Genomic DNA, 25,631 nt, shown 5'->3' with positions numbered 1-25,631 from the left:
TTTTTTTTTGCTTTTTTTTTTTAGGGCCACACCTGAAGTGTATGGAGGTTCCCAGCTAGGGGTTGAAGCTAAGCTGCCGCTGCCTGCCTATGCCACAGCCATAGCAACATGGGGTCTGAGCTGCATCAGTGACCTACACCACAGCTCAAGGGAATGCTGAATCCTTAACCCACTGGGCGAGGCCAGGGATTGAAGCTGCATCCTCATGGATACTAGTTAGGTATGTTACTGCTGAGCCACAATGGGAACTCCTCTGAACAATGCCTTTTAATAGCATCATACTCTTCCTTAGTATTCCTTTTAACATTCCTTTATTGCTGCTGCATACTTAACTTTTGTCTAGTTTAACTTATAAACCGTGATGCCGTGAAAATCCCACTACGTATGTGCCCATCCCATATATGTATGCAGTAATACTTTTTTCTTTGCAGATAAGATCAGTATTTCTATAGGTGGTTGATTCCTAGAAATGTAATTGGAAGTTTAATAACATCCTAAAATGCTGTATTAATTCACAATACCACAAAAGTTTATGAGACTGGTTATTTCTTCTCAAGCTTAAAGGTTAGATATCTGGAGTTCCTGCTGTGGCAGAGTGGGTTAAGAATCCAACTGCAGCAGCTTGGGTCACTGCAGAGGTGCAGATTTGATCTCTCCCCAGCTTTGTGGGTTAGAGGATCTGGCATGGCCAAAGCTGCAGGATAGGTTGCAGCTGCATCTCAGAATCAATCCCTGGCCTGGGAACTTACATATGCCATGGGTGTGGCCATTAAAAAAAGAAAACTACGCAGTCATTTATTCTTCCTTCTTATGGAGGGCCCACCATTTACTAAGCATTGTAATAGGCACTGAGGACACAATGATTAACATAACAACATCCCAGCCCTCAGGGTGCCTGCATTCCAGTGGGAGAGAAAGACTATAAACAAACAAATACATAATAATTTCAGGAAGTCGAAAAATATCATACAGTAAAATGAAACACAGTAAGAAGATAAGGCAAAGATTATTTTTCCCAAGATGGTAAGGGAAGACCCACTGAGCAGAGACCAACTGAAGTACGTAAGTAACTATGAGACTACATGTAAAAAGGTTTTTCCAAGAATAGGGAACGATAGGACTTCCAGAATGGCTGGATGAGGATATGGCAAATTTCCCTAAAAATAAATTATAAAGCTGGACGAAATTGTCGATAAACATCCTTTTAAAGATTCTGGAAATTTACCAGATCATACAGCAAATTGAGAAAGGTTTGTTTAAGAAAATTTACCTAACCTTTAAGAACAGTGGATGTCTGTGACATTTTATCCTGGGACTGTTCCAGTTCTTCCAGCTCCCCTCCTCAACACCAACTTCCATTCTGCAGAAGTTTACCTAGATGTGGCAGACTGTGAGGACCAGCAGCCTCCTTTCTGGAGAGGGCTGATTTTATTTGGAGTGGAGCTCCTAAAGTTTTATGAACAGGGATGTTATTAAAACAATAATGGTCTCACTTGTAAACAATCTGGAAAAGCCAATATAACACCTAGCCTATAACGCCTTATTATAATACTTATTATGGCAAGAAATCAGAAACCAGCTAGAAACTTACCAGAGATATTCTAAGAATAAGATTCTTATAGTGGGCCTTGATAATATCCTATTTATCCCTCATGGCCTGAAAGATTACTAAAGTGCATGAGGCTGTGCATGCACTAAGGAGACTGGAGAGGGCCCTGGTAGGCTCTTACTCCTGACTGAATAAGAGGCCTTGTACCACACAAAGTAAAAGATGTGATACATTTATAGATGGCCTAAACTTTGAATGCTTTTCTTAAGTTACACTTATTCATTGATAAATGGTGGTTGTCTTATTGGCTTAAGGTATATGTTACTTTGCTAAGGTTATCATAACAAACTACCACATACTGGGGGCTTAAATAACATAAACTTGTTTTTTTAACAACTCTGAACGCTGGAAGTATAAGATTAAGATGTTGGCAATGTTGGTTTCTTCAAAGGCCCCTTTCCTTTTCTTTCAAACTGCTTTCTTCTTTCGGTGTCATCACATGGTCTTCCTTCTGTATATGTGTGTGTCATAATCTCCTCCTATGACAAGGACATCAGTCATATTGAGTAAGACCCACACTAATAACTTCATCATCGTAACTTCATTACTGCTTTAAAGACCTTATCTCCAAATACGGTCACATTCTGAGACACTGGGGATTAGAACTTTAACATGAACTTTAGGAGGACACGATTCAGCCCAGAGCAAGATGTTTAAGCATAACCTCTAACCAGTCATTACTGACCACTTATGCTGACCCAGGGGAGAACCTAGGAAACTAGCCTTAAATATAAAAACAGAATTAAAAACTACCAAAAAGTAAGCATAAAATATCAGAGGCTACATACTGCAGTCCACAAAATTTCTACAGGCAAATCACAAAAGAAAGCAGTAACAACCACTCCAGAGGAAAGATGAGGCAATCAGAATCCAAAGTTGCTACAACATATTATCTAAAATATCCATTTTTCAATAACAACAACATATTATATGCAAAGAAAAGAAAATAGTGACCCATACACATGAAAAAAAGCAGTCAGTAGATATTGTGTTTGAGGGGAGGAAAAGAAAAAAGTTGGACTTCACAAAGAAAGACTTCGAAGAATTAAAGGTAAACTTGTTTAAAGAATTAATGGATGATATAATGACTAATCAAATAAGAATATTAGGAGTTCCCATTGTGGCTCTGTGGGTTATGAAACCAACTAGTATCCATGAGGATGCAGATTTGATCCCTGGCCTTGCTCAGTGAGTTAAGGCTCTGATGTTGCAGTAAGCTGTGGTGTAGGTCACAGATGAAGCTCGGATCCCATGTTGCTGTAACTGTGGTGTAAGCTGGCAGCTGCAGCTCCAATTCAACCCTTAGCCTGGAAACTTCCATATGCCACAGTTGCGGCCCTGAAAATAAAAAAAACAGATATCAGTGTCTATTCTGTTGATGATAGCAATGGTATCATGCTGTTTCTATGTGTCTAAATTTATCAAATTGTACATATGAAATATGTATAGTTCTTTGTATATCAGCTATGCCTCAATGAAGCTGTTACTTTTTTGATAAATAAGAATATCAATAAAAGAGAAATTATTAAAAAGAACCAAGTGGAAATTCTGCAATTTAAAAATATGATAAATGATATGAAAAACTCATTAGAGGAGCGTCAAGAGCAAATCTGAGCAGACAGAAGGAAAAATCAGCAAACGTGATAGAACATTTTAAATCATCTAGTCTAAAGAACAGAAATAAAAATGAACAGAGCCTCATAGATATGGAGGACACCATCTAGTGCACAACATATGCATAATGAGTCCCAGAAAATGGAGCAATGAGAAGAAAACTTGAAGAAATAATGGCCAAAAATTTCCCATATTTGTTGAAAAATTCTATCCATCTAAGAAACTCAATAATCTCTACTTAGAATAAACACAGAGATTTACCCCTAGATGCTTCAGAGCCACTCTGATAAAAAAGGGAAAATCTTGGGAGTTTCCTTTTGGTGCAGTGGATTAAGGATCTGGCATTGTCATTACAGCAGCTTGGGTAACTGCTGTGGCATAGGTTTGACCTCTGGCCTAAGAACTTCCACATGATGTGGGTGCAACCAAAAGAAAAAAAAAAAAAAAAAAAAAAAACCAACCAACCAAAAAAAAAAATCTTAAAAGCAGCAAGAGAAAAATGACTTTATTTGCAATGTAAACCACAATAAGATTAGTAGTTAGACTCATCAGAAACAATGGCAGCTTAAGGCAGTGGGATGGTGTACTAAAGTTTTGGAGGAAAATACAGTCAAGCATGAATTCTACATCCTTTAAAACTATCCTTCAAAGATGAAGGTGAAATAAAGGCATAACACAGATAAACAAAGACAGTGAATATGTGGCCAGCAGAACTTCTTTACAGGAAATGTTGAAAGAAATTTGTTTGACTGAAAGAAAGTGATATCAGGTGGAACTCAAATACACATGAAAAAATTAAAGAGCATCAATAAAGATAATTATGTTGATGACTATAAAAATAGTATAAATATGTCTTTTGTTCTTTCTTGACTGACTTAAAAGACAATTTCATAAATTGTTCTGGGCTCACCCAAATAATCCAAGATAATCTCCTTATTTTAAGGTCATGCTCTTATCAACCTTAATTCATGTCACAGCTGCTCAGCTCTGCCTTATAACATGAGTAGCCATAACCAGTATTAAAATGAATGGATATAGCTTTGTTCCAGTAAAATCTTACAGAACAGGTAGTGGGCCATGTTTGGTTCATTTGCCATAGTTTGCCAACCTCTGATCTATAGATACATATTTTCTACTTTTTTTCTGAAATTTTAAAAGAGTTAAGAATTATAACACTATCTTGTTAGTTATATAACATATTTAGGTTTAATATATATGGCAATAATAGCACAAAGGAAGGGGAAGGAATACAGAGACATGAGAACAAAGTTTCTATATTTCACTGGAATTAAATTAGCATTCAAGTGGAGCAGATTGTGATAAATTAAAATGCATGTTGTAATCCCTGACCAATGACTCAGAAAATCCAAAATATTATACTAACAAAATTAACAAATTAAGATAATACACAAAAAGTATCTATTTTTTAAAAAACAGATAAAGGAGGAACATAAGACATGAGACATATAGAAAACAAATAGCTAAATGTCAGACATAAATCCAGCATTTCAATAATAACATTAAAACTAAGAGATATTAAGTACCTAAAAGAATGACTATATTTCAAAATACAATTCTATAAGATGATAATAACTATGGATAAGAGAAATTTCTCACACACTCCTAGTTGTAATATAAATTATTGCAACAACCTTGAAAACCTATTAGGCATATATATACTGAAAGTTAAGATGTGCATACCCTATTAGTAATTCATTCCTTATTATTTACTCAACAGAAGTGTGTATACATGTAGCAAGATATACTTCCAGGAAATACATATATAGTTTATTCATAATAATCCCAAAGTGGAAATGCATTCGGTAAATGGTGGATATACTGAGGTCTATAATTCTATGAAATTCTACGTAGTAATTAAAATGAGCTATACTGACGCTTAAAAACATATACAAGCCTCATACATACAATGTTGAATAGTGAAAAGTGACTCAAAAGAATGCATACTTTTTTAATCCATTCACATGAAGTTTAAAATCAGGCAAAATGGAAACTAAGCCACAATGTTTAGGAAGCTGTTGATAAAATTAGAAAGAAAAGATGGATTACCTAAAAGTCAAAATGACTGTTACTTTCAGCGGGAAGGGACAGATAACAACTGGGAATATTACAAAGTGATTTCTAGGGTACTGGCTGTTCATATTGCAGAAGACTATGAATATTTTATTATAAAACCCTAGAGTATACCAGAGGTTACAAGAGGTTCTATAGGAATTAAGAGAGTGGATTGAGGTAGAGATGAAACAGAAAGAACACAAATGTCACTTTAACATTTTATTCTGTAAACATCAGTATCATATTTTTTAAAAACTAAGTACTTATATGTATGATATTAGGAATCAATGTGATTTATAAGAGGTTATTTTTTTTTTCAGTGTCGCAAAAATGAAGACACTCACACAGAGGAAGCTGAAAGTACTCTTTAAAAACTTAGAAACGTGAGATTTTTCCTAGCACTCTTACCTGATGTGGGCCCTAATGATATATCTGTGTAAGAAAATGCTACAAAGCCCACAGATTTTCTGCAAAAGAAAATACACAAGGTGAATTTTTCTTATCAGTATTCAAGAAAATTCTTTGCACATATTTTTGTAGGCTCCAGTTGGAAATCTTTTCCCTAATTAAATATGATATCATTACAAGGAAGAATTTATTTTCTTGATACTCTGGATAGCTGTCACCTTTTCCTACTGGAGCTTTAGTAAAAGACCATTGAATAGATTTGTGATTTTCTCTAGAGTGCAAGCTACACAAACTTGGAGCATGATATTGTATAATTATCAGGAGAATTTTAAATTATTTATGCCTCTACAAGTAAAGAGTACATTTCAACTTGTGTTCTTCTACTTGAACTAGCTTCTACCTGAACAGAGTATGAATCAAATGACATCCACTTCATTTTCCCCCATTGTTCTTCTTTAACTGCTCCCTTCCTCATTAAAGTTCCATTCTGCCCTGAAAGTCTCTGCTGTCTTTCTTCCCTTTCATCCCCCCTTCTTATTTCGTCTCATCCCTTGGATCACTGTTCAATTGCTTTGCAAAGTAAACAGGATGCGTTTCCACATGAAGGAAAACTTCCCAAGGAAGTGTTATGAATTGAGATGTCCTTTCTTCAAATATGGAATTTCAGAAAGCATTGCTCAGCAGTATTAATCATGCTTGTGAGTATATGCAGCTCTTTTTAATTGTGCTGCTGTTTTTTGTTTTCGGCCTTGTCTCTCATGAGCTTTCATCTGTTGTTATCTAATACTACAAATTAAGATTTTGTCATACTAAGAATTTCAATGCTTAGCTCATGAGTATCAGCTTCACACACATTGTCCAATGAATATATTAAACTTTGGAGTATCAAAAATTAGCAAGGTACCTCATTACAAAGAGTTTTTATTTCAGGAGAGGAAACAAACAGGTAACAAATCAATACAGATTATGCAGCGTGATACATGTACTAACAGAAGTATGAAAATATTGAAGTAGCACAGAAAAAATAATGATCCTTCCACTGGGGAATAAGAGGAAATAAAGCTTTATGAAGAATATGGCCTCTGAGCAGGGGATTAACTGTACTTTACCAAACAAATTGAAAGGTGGGAGGACATTTCAAATAGAAGAATTAGCTAATGCATGTGAAAAAGATCATAGTATATTCCAGTAGCTAATAAAATAATGAAAGAGGGATTAAGATGGCAGAATAGAAGGACCGGAGCTCACCTTCTCTCATAAAAACAATAGAATTACAACCAAATGCTGAACAACCTTCAACCAAATGGACTGGAAACTTTAAAAAAATATATCCTATTCCAGAAGACAAAGAAGGGGCCACATCAAGATGGTAGGAGGGGTGATTATGTGATATAAGCAACCCCATACCCACCAGGTGGGAAGCCCACAGACTGGAAAGTAACTGTATCACAGAGACTCACCTACAGGAGTGAGAGAACTGAGCCCCACATGAGGTCCCCATGCCTGGGGATTTGGGATTGGGAGAAAGAGACTCCAGAGCATCTGGCATTGAAGACCAGTGGGACCTGTGTGCAGCAGCTCCATAGGACTGGCTGGGGGAAACAGAGATCCCATTCTTGAAAGGTACACATGGGCTTTCATGTGCCCTGGGTCCCAGGGCAGCATGGAGGCTCTGTGGGAGTTTGGGTCAGACATGACTACAGTTCTTGGAGGATCTCCTGGGAAAACGGGGTGACTGTGGTTCGTTGTGGGGGAAGGACATTGGAAGCAAGGGTCTCGGGAGTATTCATCAGCATGTGTTCCTCTAGAGGTGGACACTTTGGGAGAATCTGGCCCCACATCAGCACTGAGAAGCCTCAGACCAAACAATAATCCAGGTGGGATCACAGCCCCATCCATCAGTAAACAGGCTACCTAAAGACCCCCCAGACACACAGCCACCTCTAATCTCACCAAGAGACAAAGCCCCACCCACCAGAGGGAGAGAAATCAGTGCCACCTACCAGTGGGCAGGCACCAATCCCTCCCATCAGGAAGCCTACAGTAAGCCCCCATACCAATTTCAGCCACAGGGGGAGCAGATACCAGAAGTAAGAGAGGCTAAACTCTATTGTCTGCAAAAAGGAGACCACACCAAAAACCTATAAAAATGAAAAGGCAGAGAACTGTAACTCAGATAAGGGGACAAGAAAACCCCCAAAAAAACAGCTAACTGATCTGGAGATTATCAGTCTCCAGGAAAAGGACTTTAGACTGCTAATGCTGAAGATGATGGAAATAAACTAGAAGCAAAGATTGATAATTTACAGCAAACATTGAGCAAAGAAATACAAGATTTAAAACTCAAGCAAGCAGAGATGCAAAATACAATAAATAAAATAAAAAATTCATTAGAAGCAACCAATAGCAGAATACAGGAGGCAGAAGAATGAATAAGTAAAGTGGAGGACAGACTAGTGGAAATCACTGATGTGGAACAGAAAAGGGAAAAAAGATTGAAAAGAAATGAAGACAGTCTCAGAGAACTCTGGGACAATGTTGAATGCAACTACATCCATATTACAGGGGTGCCAGAAGGAGAAGAGAGAGAGAAAGGGACAGAAAATATTCAGGGATAATAGCCAAAAACTTCCCTAAAATGGGAAAGGAACCACTCACTCAAATCCAGGAAGCACAATGAGTACCATATAAAATAAACCCAAGGAGGAACACCCCAAGACACATATTAATCAAACTGACCAAAATTAAGGACAAAAAAAAAAAATACTGAAAGCAGCTAGGGAAAAGAAACAAATAACATACAAGGGAACCCCAATAAGACTATTGGCAGATTTTTCAGCAGAAATTCTGCAGGCCAGAAGGGCATGATATACTTAACATGAAGAAAGGAAAAAACCTCCAACCAAGATTACTTTACCCAGCAAGACTCTCATTCACATTTGAAGGAGAAATAAAAAGCTTTACAGATAAGCAAAAGCCAAGAGAATTCAGTACCACTAAACCAGCTTTACAACAAATACTAAAGGAACTTCTCTAGGCAGAAAAGAAAAGGCCACAACTAGAAACAAAAATATCACAAATGACAAGGCTCACCAGTACAGGTAGGTATACAGTAAAGGTAGGAAATCATCCATACACAAATATGCCACCAAAATCAGAAATCATGAAGAGGTGGGTACAAATGCAGGACACTGGAGATGCACTTGCAATTAAGAGACCAACAACTTAAAACAATCTCATATGTATATAGACTCCTATATCAAAACCTCAGGGTAACTGCAAACCAAAAATCTACAATTGATACACACACAAATAAGAAAAATCAACTCAAATACAACACTAAAGATAATCATCAAACCACAAGAGGAGAGAACAAGAGAGGAAGGGACAAAAAAGACCAACAAAAACAAATCTAAAACAGTTAATAAAATGGCATTAAGAACATACATATCAATAATTACCTTAAATGTAAATGGACTAAATGCCCCAACCAAAAGACATAGACTGGCTGAATGGATACAAGAACAGACCCATATATATGCTGTCTTCAAGAGACCTACTTCACTTCTAGGCACACGAACAAACTGAAAGTGAGAGGATGGAAGGAAATATTCCATGCAAATGGGAATCAAAAGCTGGAGTAGCAATGCTCATATCAGACAAAATAGACCTTAAAATAAAGGATATTGTAAGAGACAAAGAAAGACATTACATGATGATCTAAGATCAATCCAAGAAGAAGATACAATTGTAAATGTATATGTACCCAACATAGATCACCTCAATATATAAGGCAACTGCTAAGAACCTTGAAATGAGAAACTGACAATAACACAATAATAATGGGGGACTTTAACACCCCCCTTACAGCAATGGAGAGATCATCCAGACAGAAAATCAACGAGGAAACACAGGCCCTAAATGAAGCATTAGACCAGATGGACTTAATAGATACTTATAGGACATTTCATCCAAAAGTAGTAAAGTAGTAACAGAAGAGAAGAAGATCAAGAGTGAAAGTAGGAGACCTAGGAATAGATCAGATGATAAGGTCAAATCATCAAAGACTGATGACTAAAGTACTTTGCAGACAATAGGAAATCACTAAGAGCTTTTACGGAGGAAATGATAGGCTTGTATTTACCCTTGAAAAAGTATTAAATAGAGGGAAATGTGTTCAAAAGGTAAATTTAATAAGAACTAGAGTGTAGGTGACAGTGTTGGATAACTGCCACAGTGATTCAGACAAGCAGTGAAAAGAGAGATTAAGTTTTAGTTGTGTTGATTGATTAAACATAAGGTGTAAAGAGAAAAAAAAAAATCTAAAATCACTCTCCTTTGGAGTGGATAAGCAATGAGATCCTGCTGTATCACACAGGGAACTATATCTAATCACTTGTTATGGAACACGATGGAGGATAATGTGAGAAAAATAATGTATATATATGAATAAATAGGTCACTTTGCTGTACAGCAGAAATTTACAGAACATTGTAAATCAACTATAATTTTAAAAAAAATTTAAATCACTCCCCAGTTTCTGAATTGGGTGACAGCTGCAGTGATGCAAAATGCAGGAGACCTAGCAGGATTGGATAAAATGATAAATTCTATTTTGAATAAGTTGAGTTTGAGATAACTAGAAGATATTAAAGTAGAGGTGTCTATTAGACAGCTGAAAATACGTAACTGGAGATTGAAGAAAGGTTAGCTATGTAGGAAGGGATTAATTTTGATGGTAATTAAAAATATGGAAATAGGAGGGTTTGTATTTCCAGCAGTTCAAAACTAGGTTCTTGCAGCAAAGCCTCCTACAAAGAACACAACAAAAGCAAGCCAAAAATTTTAAACAACATCTATTTGAAGGTGTTGGAAATCTAGGATTTGAGGGAGCTGGAATTTAAAAAACAGAAAGTCCAGAATTGAAACCAAAGGATGATCCAGGTTTTTAGCCTAACTTTTCCCAAAAATGCATTTTCTGAATCACAAAGAACAGATGAGAGGTTAAGAAGCTAAGAGCTTCTCATATTCTTAAAAGATTATAAGGACTACATTGGGACCTCAGGCTCATGAGAGCACAAGAAGTTCATAGACACTGAGGACTTTCTGTTCTAATTCTTACAAGGGCTATATCCTAACAGTAAAAGTGAGAAAAATAAGACATTCCTCTCATAGTCTGATGCTCAGCTCAGTTACAGGTTGTATTAAAGTGAGCTTCTGCAAATCTAACATTCTACCAAAGCAAATATAAATCATTTCTAGAGGAGGATAGCATTATCCAGAGCAAGTTATCACTACAATTTTCCTACACAATGTCTGCAATTCAATAATAGTAAAATAAAAATTAACTTAAATCCAAGAAAAAATACAAGCCCACAATAGGTCCAAAAAATGGATTTATAAAATCTTAAATGACAAGATTTCAGCAGAGAAATGAAAATTATTTTTTAAAGAAGAATCCAGTGTAAATGAGAACTATCACAATAACTGAAGTTAAGGTCTAAATACATAACTGTAACAGCAATTAGACAAAGCTGACAAATAAGTAAGCTGAAAGAAAGACCAAAAGGAAAAAATTAGATTGAAACATTGATAAAGTGTTGGAAAATGCAGTGTGGGGATAGACAAGGTAAGAGACATATGATGCTGGTGAAAAGTTCCAATACCATGTATTTGGAATTTCAAAAGGAGAGTAGAAATAAGAGAAAATAAGTAATATTTAGAGATTATATCTTGGAATTTTCTCAAGTTGATAAAAAATTGCAAAGTATAGATTCAAGAAGGGTTACAATCCGGAGTTCCCATCGTGGCGCAGTGGTTAACAAATCTGACTAGGAACCATGAGGTTGCAGGTTCAATCCCTGGCCTTGCTCAGTGGGTTAGGGATCCAGCGTTGCTGTGAGCTGTGGTGTAGTTTGGCTTGGATCCCCGTGTTGCTGTGGCTGTAGCGTAGGCCAGTGGCTATAGGTCCAATTCAACCCCTAGCCTGAGAACCTCCATATGCTGTGGGAGTGGCCCAAGAAATGGCAAAAAGACAAAAATAAATAAATAAATAAAAAATAAAGAAGGGTTACAATCCTAAGCTAAGTAAATACAAAAAAAAAAAATGGTGGCTGACTTGCTAACAAAAATAATAAAAGCCAAATTTATCAATGTTAAATTAAAATTTTAGTAAATATTCATCAGACAAAAGGGAAATGATCTTAGATGGAAATTTGAAGTGGCAACAAGAAAGGAAAGAATAAAATTTTAAAGGGTAAATGTCTGAGTAAATATAAATAAATAATGACCATGTAAACAATTTCTAGGAATACTAAAATAGATTTAAAAGACTTAAATAGCACAAGGAAGGTCATAGGTGTAGTTAAGGTATTCTAGACTCTTTGTCTTGTCTGTAAAGCAGTAAAGAACTAATTTACAACAGCCCTTAATAAAATGAGGGTGCATGTTGTAATCTCTAAGAAAAACACAGAAAGAATACTGAAAGACTATGTAACAACCCAGGAGTTCATTAAAATAAAATAAAAATATGTGAGAAATCTGAAAGGGGGGAAGAAAGTAAAGAAACAGAACACAGGTAAATAAATTAGTATTAGAGAAATTATTAAAGCAAGAAAAATTCTTGGGATGAAGAGGAAATTTCATCAGAAGTGTCAATCCACCAGGAAGATGTAATTCTATATTTGTATGTGAATAATATTAAAATACAAAAAACAAAAGTTGAGCGAAAATGAGCAACATCATCATGATTATACTGGAAAAATTTTAAGAATTTTTGTCAGTAATTGATGGAATAAGCAGACAAAAATCAGTAGGAATATAGAAGATTTGAATAAAATACAACAATACTCACCCACCTGAATAGCAAAGAAAAGAGTGATAATAACAACTCTTTGTGATCATGTGGAGAACCTGTAACTTATATATGCTGCACGTAGGAATATATTAATTGTTTAAAACACTTTGGATACTAGTTTGAGAATATCCAATATGGAAACTTCAATCCTAGGTTGAAAGGCTAAAAATGTGTACATATTAGCCTATATGTTCAACAAAAGACAGGAATACCCATGGAATAGTCACAGAATCAGTATTCCAAAACCCAACTGGAAAAAAAAAAATCTAAAATTCCAAATCCGAATGCTCATCAATGATAGAATAGATTTCATTAAATAAATTTAACACTGAGCAAACATATTAAGCACAAAGTGGGATTTCCTGTTGTAACTCAGCGGGTTCAGAACCTGTCAAGCAAGTATCCATGAGGATGCAGGTTTGATCCCTGGCCTTGCTCAGTGTGTTAAGAATCCAGTGTTGCCACAAGCTATTGCTCAGATCCCATGTTGCTGTAGCTGTGAAGTAGGCCAGCAGCTGCAGCTCCAATTTGACTCCTAATCTGGGAACTTCCATGTGCTGCAGGTGCAGCCCTAAAAAGAAAAGAAAAAAGAAAAAGAAATAAAAAATAAGTGCAAAGTATTATATACTTCAGGATTCAATTTGGTTAAGGATCAAAAACCAAAAAAAAAAAAAAATGCATGTTGGAAGTCAAGATTGTGGTAACTTTTCAGAATAAAGGATGGAAATTAAACAGCATCATTCTAAATAACCCTCAGGTTAAAGAGAATTTCTCAAGGGGAGTTTTTTAAATGTACATAATAATGAAAATTTGAGCTATCAATTTTTTTGTGATATAGCTGTAACAGTGAAATTTATAGCATTTAATGTTTACACTAGAAAATAGGAACTGTCTTAAATCAACCTAAACTCTGACCTCAAGAAACTAGAAAAATAGCAAAATTAACACAAAGCAAGAAGAAGAAAGTAAGAAATAAAAGGAAATAGTGAAACCTAGGACAGAAAAATAGAAAACAAAACAAAACAAAGAACTGATTCTTGAAAAGACTGATGAAATTGACAAGAGTTTAGGAGGACTGATAAAAGAAACATTTCTAACTAACATAAGGTATGAAATGAGATATCACTATAGATCTACAGACATCAAAAGTAAGGGAACACTACAGACAACTCTATATGAATAAATTGGACAACTTACTTGAAAGGGTCCAATTCCTTGAAAAGTAAAAGCTACCACAAATCATTAATATGAAATAGATCATTTTAATAGCCCTAGAAATATTTTTCAAATCTAATTTATAATTTAAAACTGTATGCAAAAAAATTTCCAAGCCTACCTAGTTTCACTGGAGAATTCTATGGAATATTTTAAGGAAAACTAATGCCAATTCTGCATAATCTCTTTCTGAAAATACAGGAGCCAGAAACACTTCCCATTATCCTGATGTCAAAACAATTAAAAATAAAAAAGGAGTAAAAAAAAAAATCCCTACATGAATAAAAATGCAAAGATTTCTTTAAAAAATTAACAATACAATTACTTGAATGGATCTCAAGAGCATTATTCTGAGTGAAAGACAACCTCAAAAAGGCCACATGTGATATAATTCCGCTTACACTGTTTACCCTTGAACAACCCAGGTTCAAACTGCATAGGTCTACTTATAATACATAGATTTTTTTTCAATAAATGCTGTAGTACTACATGACCTGTGATTGACTGAATTCATGGATGCAGAGCTGCAGATATAGAGAGTCAACTGTGGGACTTGAGCATCCATGGATTTTAGTATCACTTCTGGGTCCTGGAACCAGCCCCCATATTGTTCAAGGGTCAACTGTATAAATATTCTCAAATGACAAACATGGAGATATGGGAAACAGATTCCTGACTGTCAGGGTTAAGGATAGTGGGGATAGGCGTGATTAAAATGAAGTAGCATGAGGGACATCTTTGTGATAATGCAATCGTTCTGCATATTGATTGTGTCAGAGGTTACGTGAATCTACAGGTACGCCCCACTTTTTAAAACTTCACTTTATACTATTTCACTTTTAGGTAAGACCTACCTTAGTACCTGTTTTTGCTGAGAGAAATCTGAAAAGGATTGTCACATTTATGGGGGAAAAAGGGGCAAAAAGCAAAAATAGCATTCAGTGTTTATTCTGCAGCAAACAGTTATAGAGGCAGCAAGCTCTCCAAACAGCAAGAGTGGTACTACCAAGCTCCTTTCCCAGAAACTATGCTTGGCATCTCAGCATTAAGCCACCATACCTTTGAACTGTGTCTCTGAGCATCTGTGCTTTATCTTGATTTATTTTGTGTATCCATGAGCAAGATGTATTTTCTTTTCAAAGGTAATTTCTTTTTTGTTTTGTGCTATTTCAGCTTACCAGAGATTTTATAGGAACACTCTTCTTTCAGGTGGTAGGGGAAATCTGTACACATGATAAAATGACATAGAACTATACTCACACATAGTACTAATATGAAGTTCCTGGTTTGAATAATTGTATTATATCTGTGTAAGATGTAACTGTTGGGGGTGCTGGGTAAGGAATATATGAGGCCTCTCTGTACTTTGTTATCTTTATGAATCTATAGTTACTACAAAACTAAAAGTAAAAAACAGAAAATTTATGGGTCGTGATATCACAGGGTTGGAGAGGGGCTTCTCAAGAGATAGTAATGCTTTCTTTCTTAAACTGAATGGGGGGTTACATGGATTTTCATTGTGGTTAATTTATCTAACATATACTGGATGTATACAGCTTCTGACATATTTAATTCAACCCAATTATTTTTTAAAATGTGAGAATGTGTAAAACCAACCAGGATGAAAGTATTGAGTGAATAGAGTGTACTGAGGGAAGAACCCTGAAGAAAACTAACTTTAAGATAATGACAGGAAAGAGGATGTAACAGAGTCTGGAAGTGGTCATAGGAAAAAGAAAAGAAAATTAGGAAATTATAGTATCATGAAAGCCGAAGGAGAAGTGAGTTCCAAGGTAGGGACTCAATTATGTCAAATAAGTCAGTAGTGGAATTGGAAAATAATAAATTCTCAGTACTTATATCTTTGGCAAAATTTCAGGAAGTTAAAAGGATTTTAACAGGATATGGAAACATAGAGATAAGAGGATGAACTAATTTGTGCTATTTATACTCTCAAAAAGGTTAGGAAAAACTTAAACATATATACACCAAGAGAAAAGAGAGGGTACAGAGAACTGATAAGTGGCAGCCTGTACAATGATCACAGATTCTTCACATCATCATATGCATGCCACTTTGAAATGTGACTTTGCAGCTCCTAAATATATTAAACATTATTAACCCATCTTAAGGCAAAAATAGGTAATAAAATAATATTAATAGAAATAATGGCTATATTATCCAAACAAAAAGCCAGTCAGGAAATAATGGACTTGAACTATACTTTAGAACAATTGAACCTAATGTATATATAGAAGATTACATACAATAGCAGCAAAACACACACTCATCTCAAGGAGACATCGAACACCTTCTAGGATAAATTATATATTTAGTCACAAAACTAGTCTTCACAAATTTAAGAGAACTGAAACCATACCAAGTATCTTTTCCAATCACAATGGTATGAAACTACAAATAACATGAGGAAAGATGGAAATTTCACACAAATGTGAAAAATAAAATGCCGATCAACAACCAGAGTGTCAAAGAAGAAATCAAATGGTAAATCAAGGAGTTCCCATCATGGCACAGTGGTTAACAAATCCGACTAGGAACCCTGAGCTTGCGGGTTTGATCCCTGGCCTTGCTCAGTGGGTTAGGTATCTGGCATTGCCGTAAGCTATGGTGTAGGTCACAGACGCAGCTTGGATCCCGCATTGCTATGGCTCTGGTGTAGGCCGGTGGCTACAGCTCCGATTCAGCCCCTAGCCTGGGAACCTCCATATGCCATAGGAGCAGCCCTAGAAATGGCAAAAAGACAAAAAAAAAAAAAAGAAAGAAAAGGTAAATCAAAAAAATATCATGAGACAAATGGAAATCGAAACACAACATATCAAAACTTGTTGGAGGCAGTGAAAGCAGTTCTGAGAAGAAAGTGTATAGGAATGAATGTTTACATTAAGAAACAAAGATCTCAAGTAATCAATCTAGTCTTACAATTCAAGGAACTAGGAAAAGAACAAACTAAGCCCAAAGTTAGTGAAAGGAAGAACATAATAAAGATTAGAGCAGAAATAAAATAGATACTAGAAAGACAATAGACATGATGAACAAAATTAAGAGTTGGATTTTTGAGAAGATAAAATTGACAAACTTTTAGCTAGACTAAGGGAAAAAAATAGATGTCTAAAAGGAAGAGACATTACAACTGTTACCAAACAAATATGAAAGATCATAAGAAAATCCTAGAAACAGTTACACGCCAATGAATTAGATAACTTCAAAGAAATCGATAAGTCCCCAGAAACCTACAAGTTAAGACTGAATCTTGAGGAAATAGAATATATGAGCAGACCAATAACAGACAAGGGTGTTAAATCAGTAATCAAATCTCCCAACAGGCGTTCCCACTGTGGCACAATGGGATCAGTGGCATGGTAGGAGCACTGGGGCACAGTTTCGATCCATGGCCCAGCACAGTGGGTTAAGGATGTGGCATTGCTGTTGCTGCAGCTTAGGTCACAACTATGGCTCGGGTCTGATCCCTGGACAAAGAACTCCATGTGCTATGCATGGCCACACACAAAAAAATCTCCCAACAAACAAAATCTCAGGACAGGTGGCTTCACTGGTGAGTTTTATCCAACATTTAAATATCCAATACTTCCAAACTCTTCCCAAAAAATAAAGAGTAAGGAACACTTCAAAATTCATTTTGCAAGACCAGTATTGTCCTGATACCAAAGCCAGACAAGTACACTATAAGAGAATAAATTGTAGGCCAATACCCCTGATTAAAATAGATGCAAAAGTCATCAACAAAACATTAGCAAACTGAATTCACAAGTATATTAAAAGGATCACACTACATCATTCAAGTGGAATTTTCTCTGGGATGTAAGAATGGTTCAACATACACAAAGTGATATACCACATTAACATAATGAAGGATAAAAATCATATGATCATTTCAATGGATGCAGGAAAAACATTTGACAAATTTTAACATTCTTTTATGATAAAAATTCAAAAACATAAGAATAGAAATAAATGTACTTCAACATAATAAAAGCCATATATGACAAACCCACACTTAAACATCATACTCAAGATTGAAAAGCTGAAAGCTCTTGCTCTTAAGATCAGGAACAAAATGAGAATGCTCACTCTTGCCATTCCTGTTCAAATTAATACTGAAAGTCCTAGACTGAAAAATCAGGCAAGGAAAAGAAATTAAAAGCATCCAAATCAGAAAGAAGAAGTAAAATTATCTTTGTTCACATATGACAGGATATTATATATAGAAAATCCTAAAGATTCCACAAAAACTGTTAGAACCCTAACTAATAGAGGAATTAGTAACATTGCAGGATACAAAATCAACATACAAATATTGCATCTATACCTTTACAATGAGCTACAGTAGAAAGAGAAATAAAAGAATCCCATTTGCAGTAGCATCAAACACAATAAAATATTTAGGAATAAATTTAACAAAGGTAGTAAAAGATCTATAGACTTAAAACCTTAGTACATTGATGAAAGAAAGGGAAGAAGACACAAATAATTGAAAAGATACTACATGTTCTTAATGAGAAGAATTAATAGTGTTATAATATCCATATTACCCAATGCAATCTATAGATTTAATGCAATCTATAAAAATTCCAATGGCACTTTTCTAAGAAATAGAAAAAAAATCCTAAAATTTATATGAAACCACAAAACCCCAAATAGCCAAAGCAATCTTGAATAAGAGGAACAAAGAGAGATAATACTGAAAACTTTCCTAACTTAGGAAAGGAATCACTCACTCCAATCCAGAAAGCACAACAGATACCATGTAAAATAAACCCAAGGAAGAACACCTCGAGACGTATATTAATCAAACTGAACAATATTAAAAACAAAGAGAAAATATTGAAAGCAACTAGGGGAAAGCAGCAAATAACACTCAAGGGAACCCAGATAAGGTTATCAGCTGATTTTTCAGCAGAAATTCTGCAGGCCAGAAGGGAGTGGCATGATGTACTTACTCTGCCCAGAAGGCTCTCATTCAGATTTAAAGGAGAAATCAAAAGCTTTACAACAAGCAAAAGATAAGAGAATTCAGCACCACTAAGCCAGCTTTACAACAAATACTAAAAGAACTTCTCAGTTAGAAAAGAAAAGGCCACAACTAGAAACAATAAAATTGCAAACAAGAAGGCTCACAGTAAAGGAAAACATAGTAAAGGTAGGAAGTCATCCACACACAAATATGACACCAAAACCAGCAATCATGAGAAGAGGAGGATACAAATGCAGGATACTGGAGATGCATTTGCAGTTAAGAGACCAGTACTTAAAACAGTTTTGTGTATATCTCTATATAGATTCCTATATCAAAACCTCATGGGGAGTGACAAAAGGAGGCAAGAACATGCAATGGAGAAAAGAAAATCTCTTCCAAAAGTAGCATTTGGAAGATTGGAAAGCTACATGAAAAATAATGAAATTAGAACACTATATACAAAAAATGAATAAACTCTATATATAAAAAATAAGTTCAAAATGGATTAAAGACCTAAATGTAAGACTGGATACCATAAAACTGTTAGAGGAAAACGTAGGCCAGACACTCTTTGATAATAACTGCAGCAACATCTTAGCTCCACCTCCTAGACTAATGAAAATAAAAACAAATATAAACAATCGGGACCTAATTAAACTTTTTTTTTGTTTTTGTCTTTTCTAGGTCCAAACCCATGGCATATGGAGGTTCCCAGGCTACGGGCCTAATTAGAGCTGTAGCCACCGGCCTATGCCACAGCCACAGCAGTGTCAGATCCGAGCCGCATCTGCAATCTACACCACAGCTCAGAGCAACGCTGGATCCTTAACCCACTGAGCAAGGCCAGGGACCGAACCCTCAACCTCATGGTTCCTAGTTGGATTCGTTAACCACTGCGCCACAATGGGAACTCTGAGGGCTAATATATTGATAGAATTAAAACAAATATTCCTTCTAAATGATTTTCCTGGGAAGTTAAGAAAAAATGCTGGGGTAAATGTGTACTTTTTTTGTTTGTTTGCTTATAGTTGAGCATAAGGGGAAACAAAATCCTCCTATATAAAACTGTAAATAAATTATAAGTTGATTTCTATGTCTCTACCCTCCTAGGACAATAGAATAGGTATGATTTTTCTGTCTCTGTGTCTTATTCATTATGTATTCTCCTGGGACCAAGAATACTTGGCAGATCATCATTAACCACAAGATTAAAGGGACAGTGAAATTTGTGGTCTCTATATTTTATAATTTGCTGTATACAAAAAGGCAGGATATTCTCCAAAAATCAGAAGTTCTACAGCTAGAGTTGAAACATCAGGTGCTATCCCCAGAAAATTCGGTGCAGTTGTTCAGTAAAGTTATATATAGTTCTGCCCTTTCTATACTTACCATTGCAAATCTGGAAGACAAAATTTATCTTCAACTTGTTTCATCCATCAGTGATGCAGAGAACTCTTATCAAAGGTACATCTACCTCTTCCATTTCCATGCCAAGTGCTTCTAAAATTTATGTCACAGGCCCACACTTAAGAAACAACCCAGAGGCAATACTAGTGTTCAAGAGAGTGTACCCTTGCCCCAAAAGAGTATGGAGGTCAGGAATTTATGAGAAGATTCTGGCACCTAGGAGCACTGGAACTGAAGGAAATGCTGAGACTTGGGACTTTAGGAGGCAGGAGGGGGTTGGGAACCAGAAGATTATAGGGCCTGTTTTCAAGTACTTGCATACATGTCTGGGTTAAACCAGAGATGCCCAGATAATCCTTTTTTTCTAATCCTAGGTTCTCATGGGAACAGACTATTAGCCCTCCAACTTTGAAATTCACTCATGTTAAACTACAAATGATTGGTAGAAGACAGGATATAAAAACAAAGAGTTCAAATTATGTGAAGAAATAAAAGTACAAGGGACTCAAGTATGAGTTTCAGGCTGAAAGAATAGAAATCATGTTCATTTACCAAATTAGGCCTAAGATATTTTAGTTTTACTTCTAACAATGTGTCAGACAGCAGGGATATTCATCAATAAAGATTATAATAGGGAGTTCCCTGGTAACCTAGTTATTAAGGAGTCAGCAGGTTGAAACTGCTATGGCTTCAGTTTGATTCCTGGCCCAGAAACTTCTACATGTTAGGGTGCGGCCAAAAAAAGATTATAATAACTGGAATGTGAAAAAATTTCCCACAGATGATTCAATGGAAGAAACTAATAAGGAGGGAGAAAAAAACAGAGAGAATTTAGTAATAATGCCACAGTCTTATTAGTTAACCAAATTTTCAACAAATCAGACTATCCGAACTGACTTTAAATCCACATATTTTAAGAAAACAAAACGTTTCCAAGCATTAAAAATTAAGAACCAACCTCTAAAATTCAATGAAAAAGGAAAACAGAGTAATGCTACCCATGCACACACAAAAAGTTCTAATGTCTGATAATAGTATCTCCCTACTTACTGGACTTAATCAGATTCATTCAAAAATAGAGATTTAATCAAAATGAATTCATTTTGGCAGCTTGACCTGCTCTGATCAAAGGAAAAAAGCAGGCACATATGTTGAAGGGCAAGTAGCTTGATGAAGATGAACCTTGTGAAGATTAAAGGTAGAAGGATTTTTGCTGATACTAACCTAACAGAGAAGTGGAGAGAGAGGGGGGCATGTATTTGATGGAGATGTCTCTGCAGAGGTAGCCAGGGAATCAGGAGTGCCCCGATTGTGATGCCAAAAGCCGTCAGAGGATGATGCCAACACAGGCAGCAAAGGGTTTGTCTATGTCAACTCCCTTCCCCAACATCTCTTTCTCTCTCCGTGTCCCGGGACCTGCAGAATCCGCAGGGCTTCGAGGACCCCACCACGCAGGTGTTCCCACGGGGCTCCTGGTGCAGCCGCCCCGGAAGCGGCGCTCTTGGCTGCAGTTGCAGCGGTGGAACCGCGTGGGGGGTGATGAGGGGCACCACCAAAGAAGCAGCGCCCACTCGGCAAGTGCTGCCACCAGGACTTCTGGGGCAGAAAAGGCCCGAACTAAGGGCGCACCCGAGAGAGCCCACCACTCTAGCCCTGTGATGAAGTAAGTGAATGCAGGGGCCCGTGGTCGGTGTGGACCACGCTGAGGGCAGGCGTTCTCAACGCTAGTTCTTCTGAATTTTCAACTTTGTACCAATTTCTCTTATTTGCTCCCCCAAACAACCCTGTTTGCTGCTGAGGAAACACCCTTTGAAAGAATAAATGACATGGGTAAGAACAAGATTTGAACGCAAATTTGGCTCTTTGTACTGTCTACATTTTCTCAGTTTCAAGTGACAATAGGCCAGCTTAAAGAACTCAAGCCTAAGAGTTCGTGTGAATGGAAGTTGACTAGTGAAGAATTTAAAGACAGTCTTAGATTTCAGAAATGGCTGTAAATAAAAGGGGAAGGGGCGAGAAGAAGAGCCAGACTGGAGATTCAGGAGAGTGGATTATGAGAGTAGATTGCCATACGAGAAAAGTTAGAAGACAAGGTGATTTTTTTTTAAATGGCCTCTTAGTTGCAAGAAACTGCCCCTTACTAGTTTTAGCAAAATGGAGATATATTTGTTGTAATATATGAACATATATGATTATATAATGTAAGGGCAAGAAGTTAGCCAGGTTTCCAAAAGAAACTGGAACTAGAAAATTGAAAGCCCTCAGAAACTCAGCAAGTTCTGCTGCTCCTCATCTCTTTTTTCCTCTGGGTGTCCTATTTTTCTCATTCTCAAATGTCACTCTCCAAACACTTTCTCCACAACTCTGTCCATTAGAGTAGAGCATGCAATGCCACTGCTCCTAAGGTTTTAACCTTCCCCTCAAGAAATCAGACCAAACAATGTGGGAAAGAGGACATTATGAACCCACTTTGAGTTATATGTTCACATTTTGCCTAGCTATCTAAGATTAAGGAAAAATTCTCATAGATATTAAATATGGAGTCTAGGGACAACTGATATGAGTTATACAGAAAAACCAAAGGTTATCCACAATTTTAATGATAGTTATCCATAAGTTTTACTTGTCTTATCTATAGAATCCCTTTCCTATATCTTCATAGGTCCCTAGTTTATGAAGCCCATCTTTACAAAGTAAAATACAGAGCACTTTCCTTTTTAGAATCCCATGCAGCTGATATAGGCATTCAGGTTCTGTCAGTCCGACACCCCCACACCAGACTTTAATTGGAAGGAAACAAGGATTAAGAGAATAAACCATAGCAAGAAAAAAATCCAATTTTTCTGACCCTGTGACTGTAGGAATGTGGGTAATTTCTAAAGGAACTGATGGATCAGAGCAACCACTGTATTCTATGTACTGCAGTCCAATTTAAGGTTGTCAAATGAAGAACACTATTTGAGTACTAATTATTGGATTTTTCAAGTTAGTAATATTGATGGTTTGATGAAAAAGAGGGGACTAAGAAACAGTGAAAAATGAGCAGTTCTAGGATTAGATTTCTCTCAATTTTAAGTATCTTATCAGAGAACATAATTACTATTTCTTTTTCTCCACATTTTCCTGTAGAAAAGAAACATTTATCTTCTCGTTTCTCTATTGTATCCTAGTGAAAAATGCCAGGACGTCATCTGTGGATAAGAGAGGAAACTAGAATGATGGGGGTAAGAACTCAATGCTACTTGAGTGAATAAATGACTATAGTGTTGCAATTTCTAAATTTGAAAAGGAGAAGATATTAACCACCTCTATTATGAACTCCTCAATTGAAAGAGAAGTAATGAAAGTGTCCTGAAATAGTTATGTAATACCTGCATTTTCCACATGCCACCTGAACGTATCAACTATATATCAGGCTAAAGTTAAATAAAGCAAAAATTATGAATCTATTAACTATATTTTTAAAAAGCCCAAACTACTACAACCTAGTCATACTCCCAGAAAATATACTCTGAGTCTGGAAATGATTATAAAATCCCTTCTGGCATCTATAAATTATTTCAAGCTGAACTGATGATGACATGGTCCCATATTAAATGGTTAGATTGTGGGAATTAATATTCAGGAGAAGCTGCAGGCCATAAAGCCGTGTGGACAGTGATCATAACAGTGGTAAGTTCTTGACATCGTTCGCTAGACATGGCACTGTTTTCCCAGGCAACCTCCATCAAATCCAGCAGGTTATGTCCTTTTGCATTAGCCACCCATATTGTTAGATGATGGAGCCAGATTAGGAATTAAACCAACAGGAGTAAAGCTTAGTCCAGGAATATTCCCAATATCTCAAGTCTGTTGTTGCCTTCTCTTATTTAAGATCTATATGATCCTCTACCAGAATTGTACTAAGAGCCTTACATAAAGCAAGTAATGAACCCAAAGTTTCCTCTCCTCATTCCCAGTTTTATGTTAAAGATCTGGATTCCTAACCTGTTTGTCCCCTAACCTGGTCTGTATGTTGAGAAGGAATAAAGTGTTTCTGAAAATATGTCTGTTACTGGCCACATTACTGTCCTTCTAATGAGATCTACCATTTTGCAAGGGTAAATTTCATTCAATAAAGCATTCTACCTTCTAGTTCTGGACAAGATAGATACACTTCTCCCTATTCCTACCACTAATTACAGCTAGTACTTTGGACAAATAGAATAAGACTCTGAAAGGTACAGAGGAAGCGGAAGAGCTAGGGCCCTGGGAACCCAAGGAATGACATGGTGGTGAATTTCTTGGGGGTTTTTGTTTGTTTGTCTGCTTTTCTTCAAATATCCAGAACTGGGTGCTCAAGAAGCCTATAACCCCAAAATAGTATTAAGCACAGACAAAAAATAAAAACAAAACCAAGAAAATCCTATTTTCTCAGCCATAGATCCAGGAAAGGGCAGCCTAGCAAGGCAGAACACTTTCAGACAATAACTGACCTACTCTAGCCAAACACCATAGGAAAAACTATGGCTCCCCACCTCCATAAACAAAAGCCATGTGGGAATCTAGACTTCCATCATCATCTGGCTGTAAAAAGACACCCCTCCCCTTCCCCAGGGTGGTGCCAGAGGCAACTAAATGGGAACCTGAGACTTTCACGTCTCTCAGCAGGAATGAGCGCCCTAACCCAGCCTCCCCAGTGTCAGTATAGGCCACATGGTGGAGCAATTAAGTAGTGACCCTACCTTAACCAGGCACAGTGGTGCCTAAAGTACCCCTCTCCCCACCCATCTGCCAGTGTCAGTAGAGGCTGAGTGGGGAATCTAACTCCCACCCAGCAGTAATAAGGTTGTACCCCCATGCCCTTGCCAGCACAGTATCAGAGAAGACTTGCTGAAAAAGATTTAAGTAATATATATATATATATATATGCATATATATATTTTTTACTTTTTTAAAATTATAGTTGATTTACAATGTTCCTTCAATTTCTGCTGTACAGCAGAGTGATCCAGACATACATATATGTACATTTTTTTTTCTATACTATCTCCCATCATGTTCTAACCCAAGAGATTAGACATAGCTCCCTGTGCTGTACAGTAGGAGGACCCCCTGTTGCTTATGCATTTCAAATGTAATAGTTTGCATCTACCACCCCAAACTCCCATCCATATTTTTAATTGTACTAAAATACACGTTATAAAATTTACCATCAAAACCAGTTTAAGGCATTCCCATTGTGGCTAACAAATCCAACTAGTGTCCATGAGGACGTGGATTCAATCCCTGGCCTTGCTCAGTGGGTTGGAGATGCGGTGTTGTAAGCTGTGGTGTGGGTCAACGACGCAGCTCAGATCCCATGCTGCTGTGACTGTGGTCTAGGCTAGCAGCTATAGCTCCAATTTGACCCCTGGCCTGGGAACTTCCATATGCTACGGGTGTGGCCCTTAAAAAACTTTTTTTAAGTGTTC

At 36.6% G+C, this 25,631-nt stretch overlaps 1 protein-coding gene across 7 annotated transcripts in view; it reads left to right on the top strand.

Moving 5' to 3' along the window:
* MS4A13 (membrane spanning 4-domains A13) overlaps positions 1-23,402 on the top strand; it is a 44,971-nt gene extending 21,569 nt beyond the window's left edge. For 4 of the 7 annotated variants that reach the window (XM_085009534.1, XM_085009533.1, XM_085009531.1 and 1 more), the window contains one exon: positions 5,617-6,202. In XM_085009534.1, the coding sequence (XP_084865660.1) occupies positions 5,617-5,667 (51 nt within the window). In that variant the 3' untranslated portion in view covers positions 5,668-6,202. 7 annotated transcript variants of the gene reach the window in all.
* Positions 23,403-25,631: the final 2,229 nt, after the last annotated feature.

This window comes from Sus scrofa, chromosome 2 (genome assembly GCF_054392235.1).
Source record: "Sus scrofa isolate SSC_HxYL_T2T_F1_AM1 chromosome 2, Sscrofa_HxYL_maternal_Yorkshire_Landrace_v2.0, whole genome shotgun sequence".
NCBI classification, from domain to species: domain Eukaryota; kingdom Metazoa; phylum Chordata; class Mammalia; order Artiodactyla; family Suidae; genus Sus; species Sus scrofa.
This window is presented reverse-complemented; position numbering and strand designations above follow the sequence as displayed.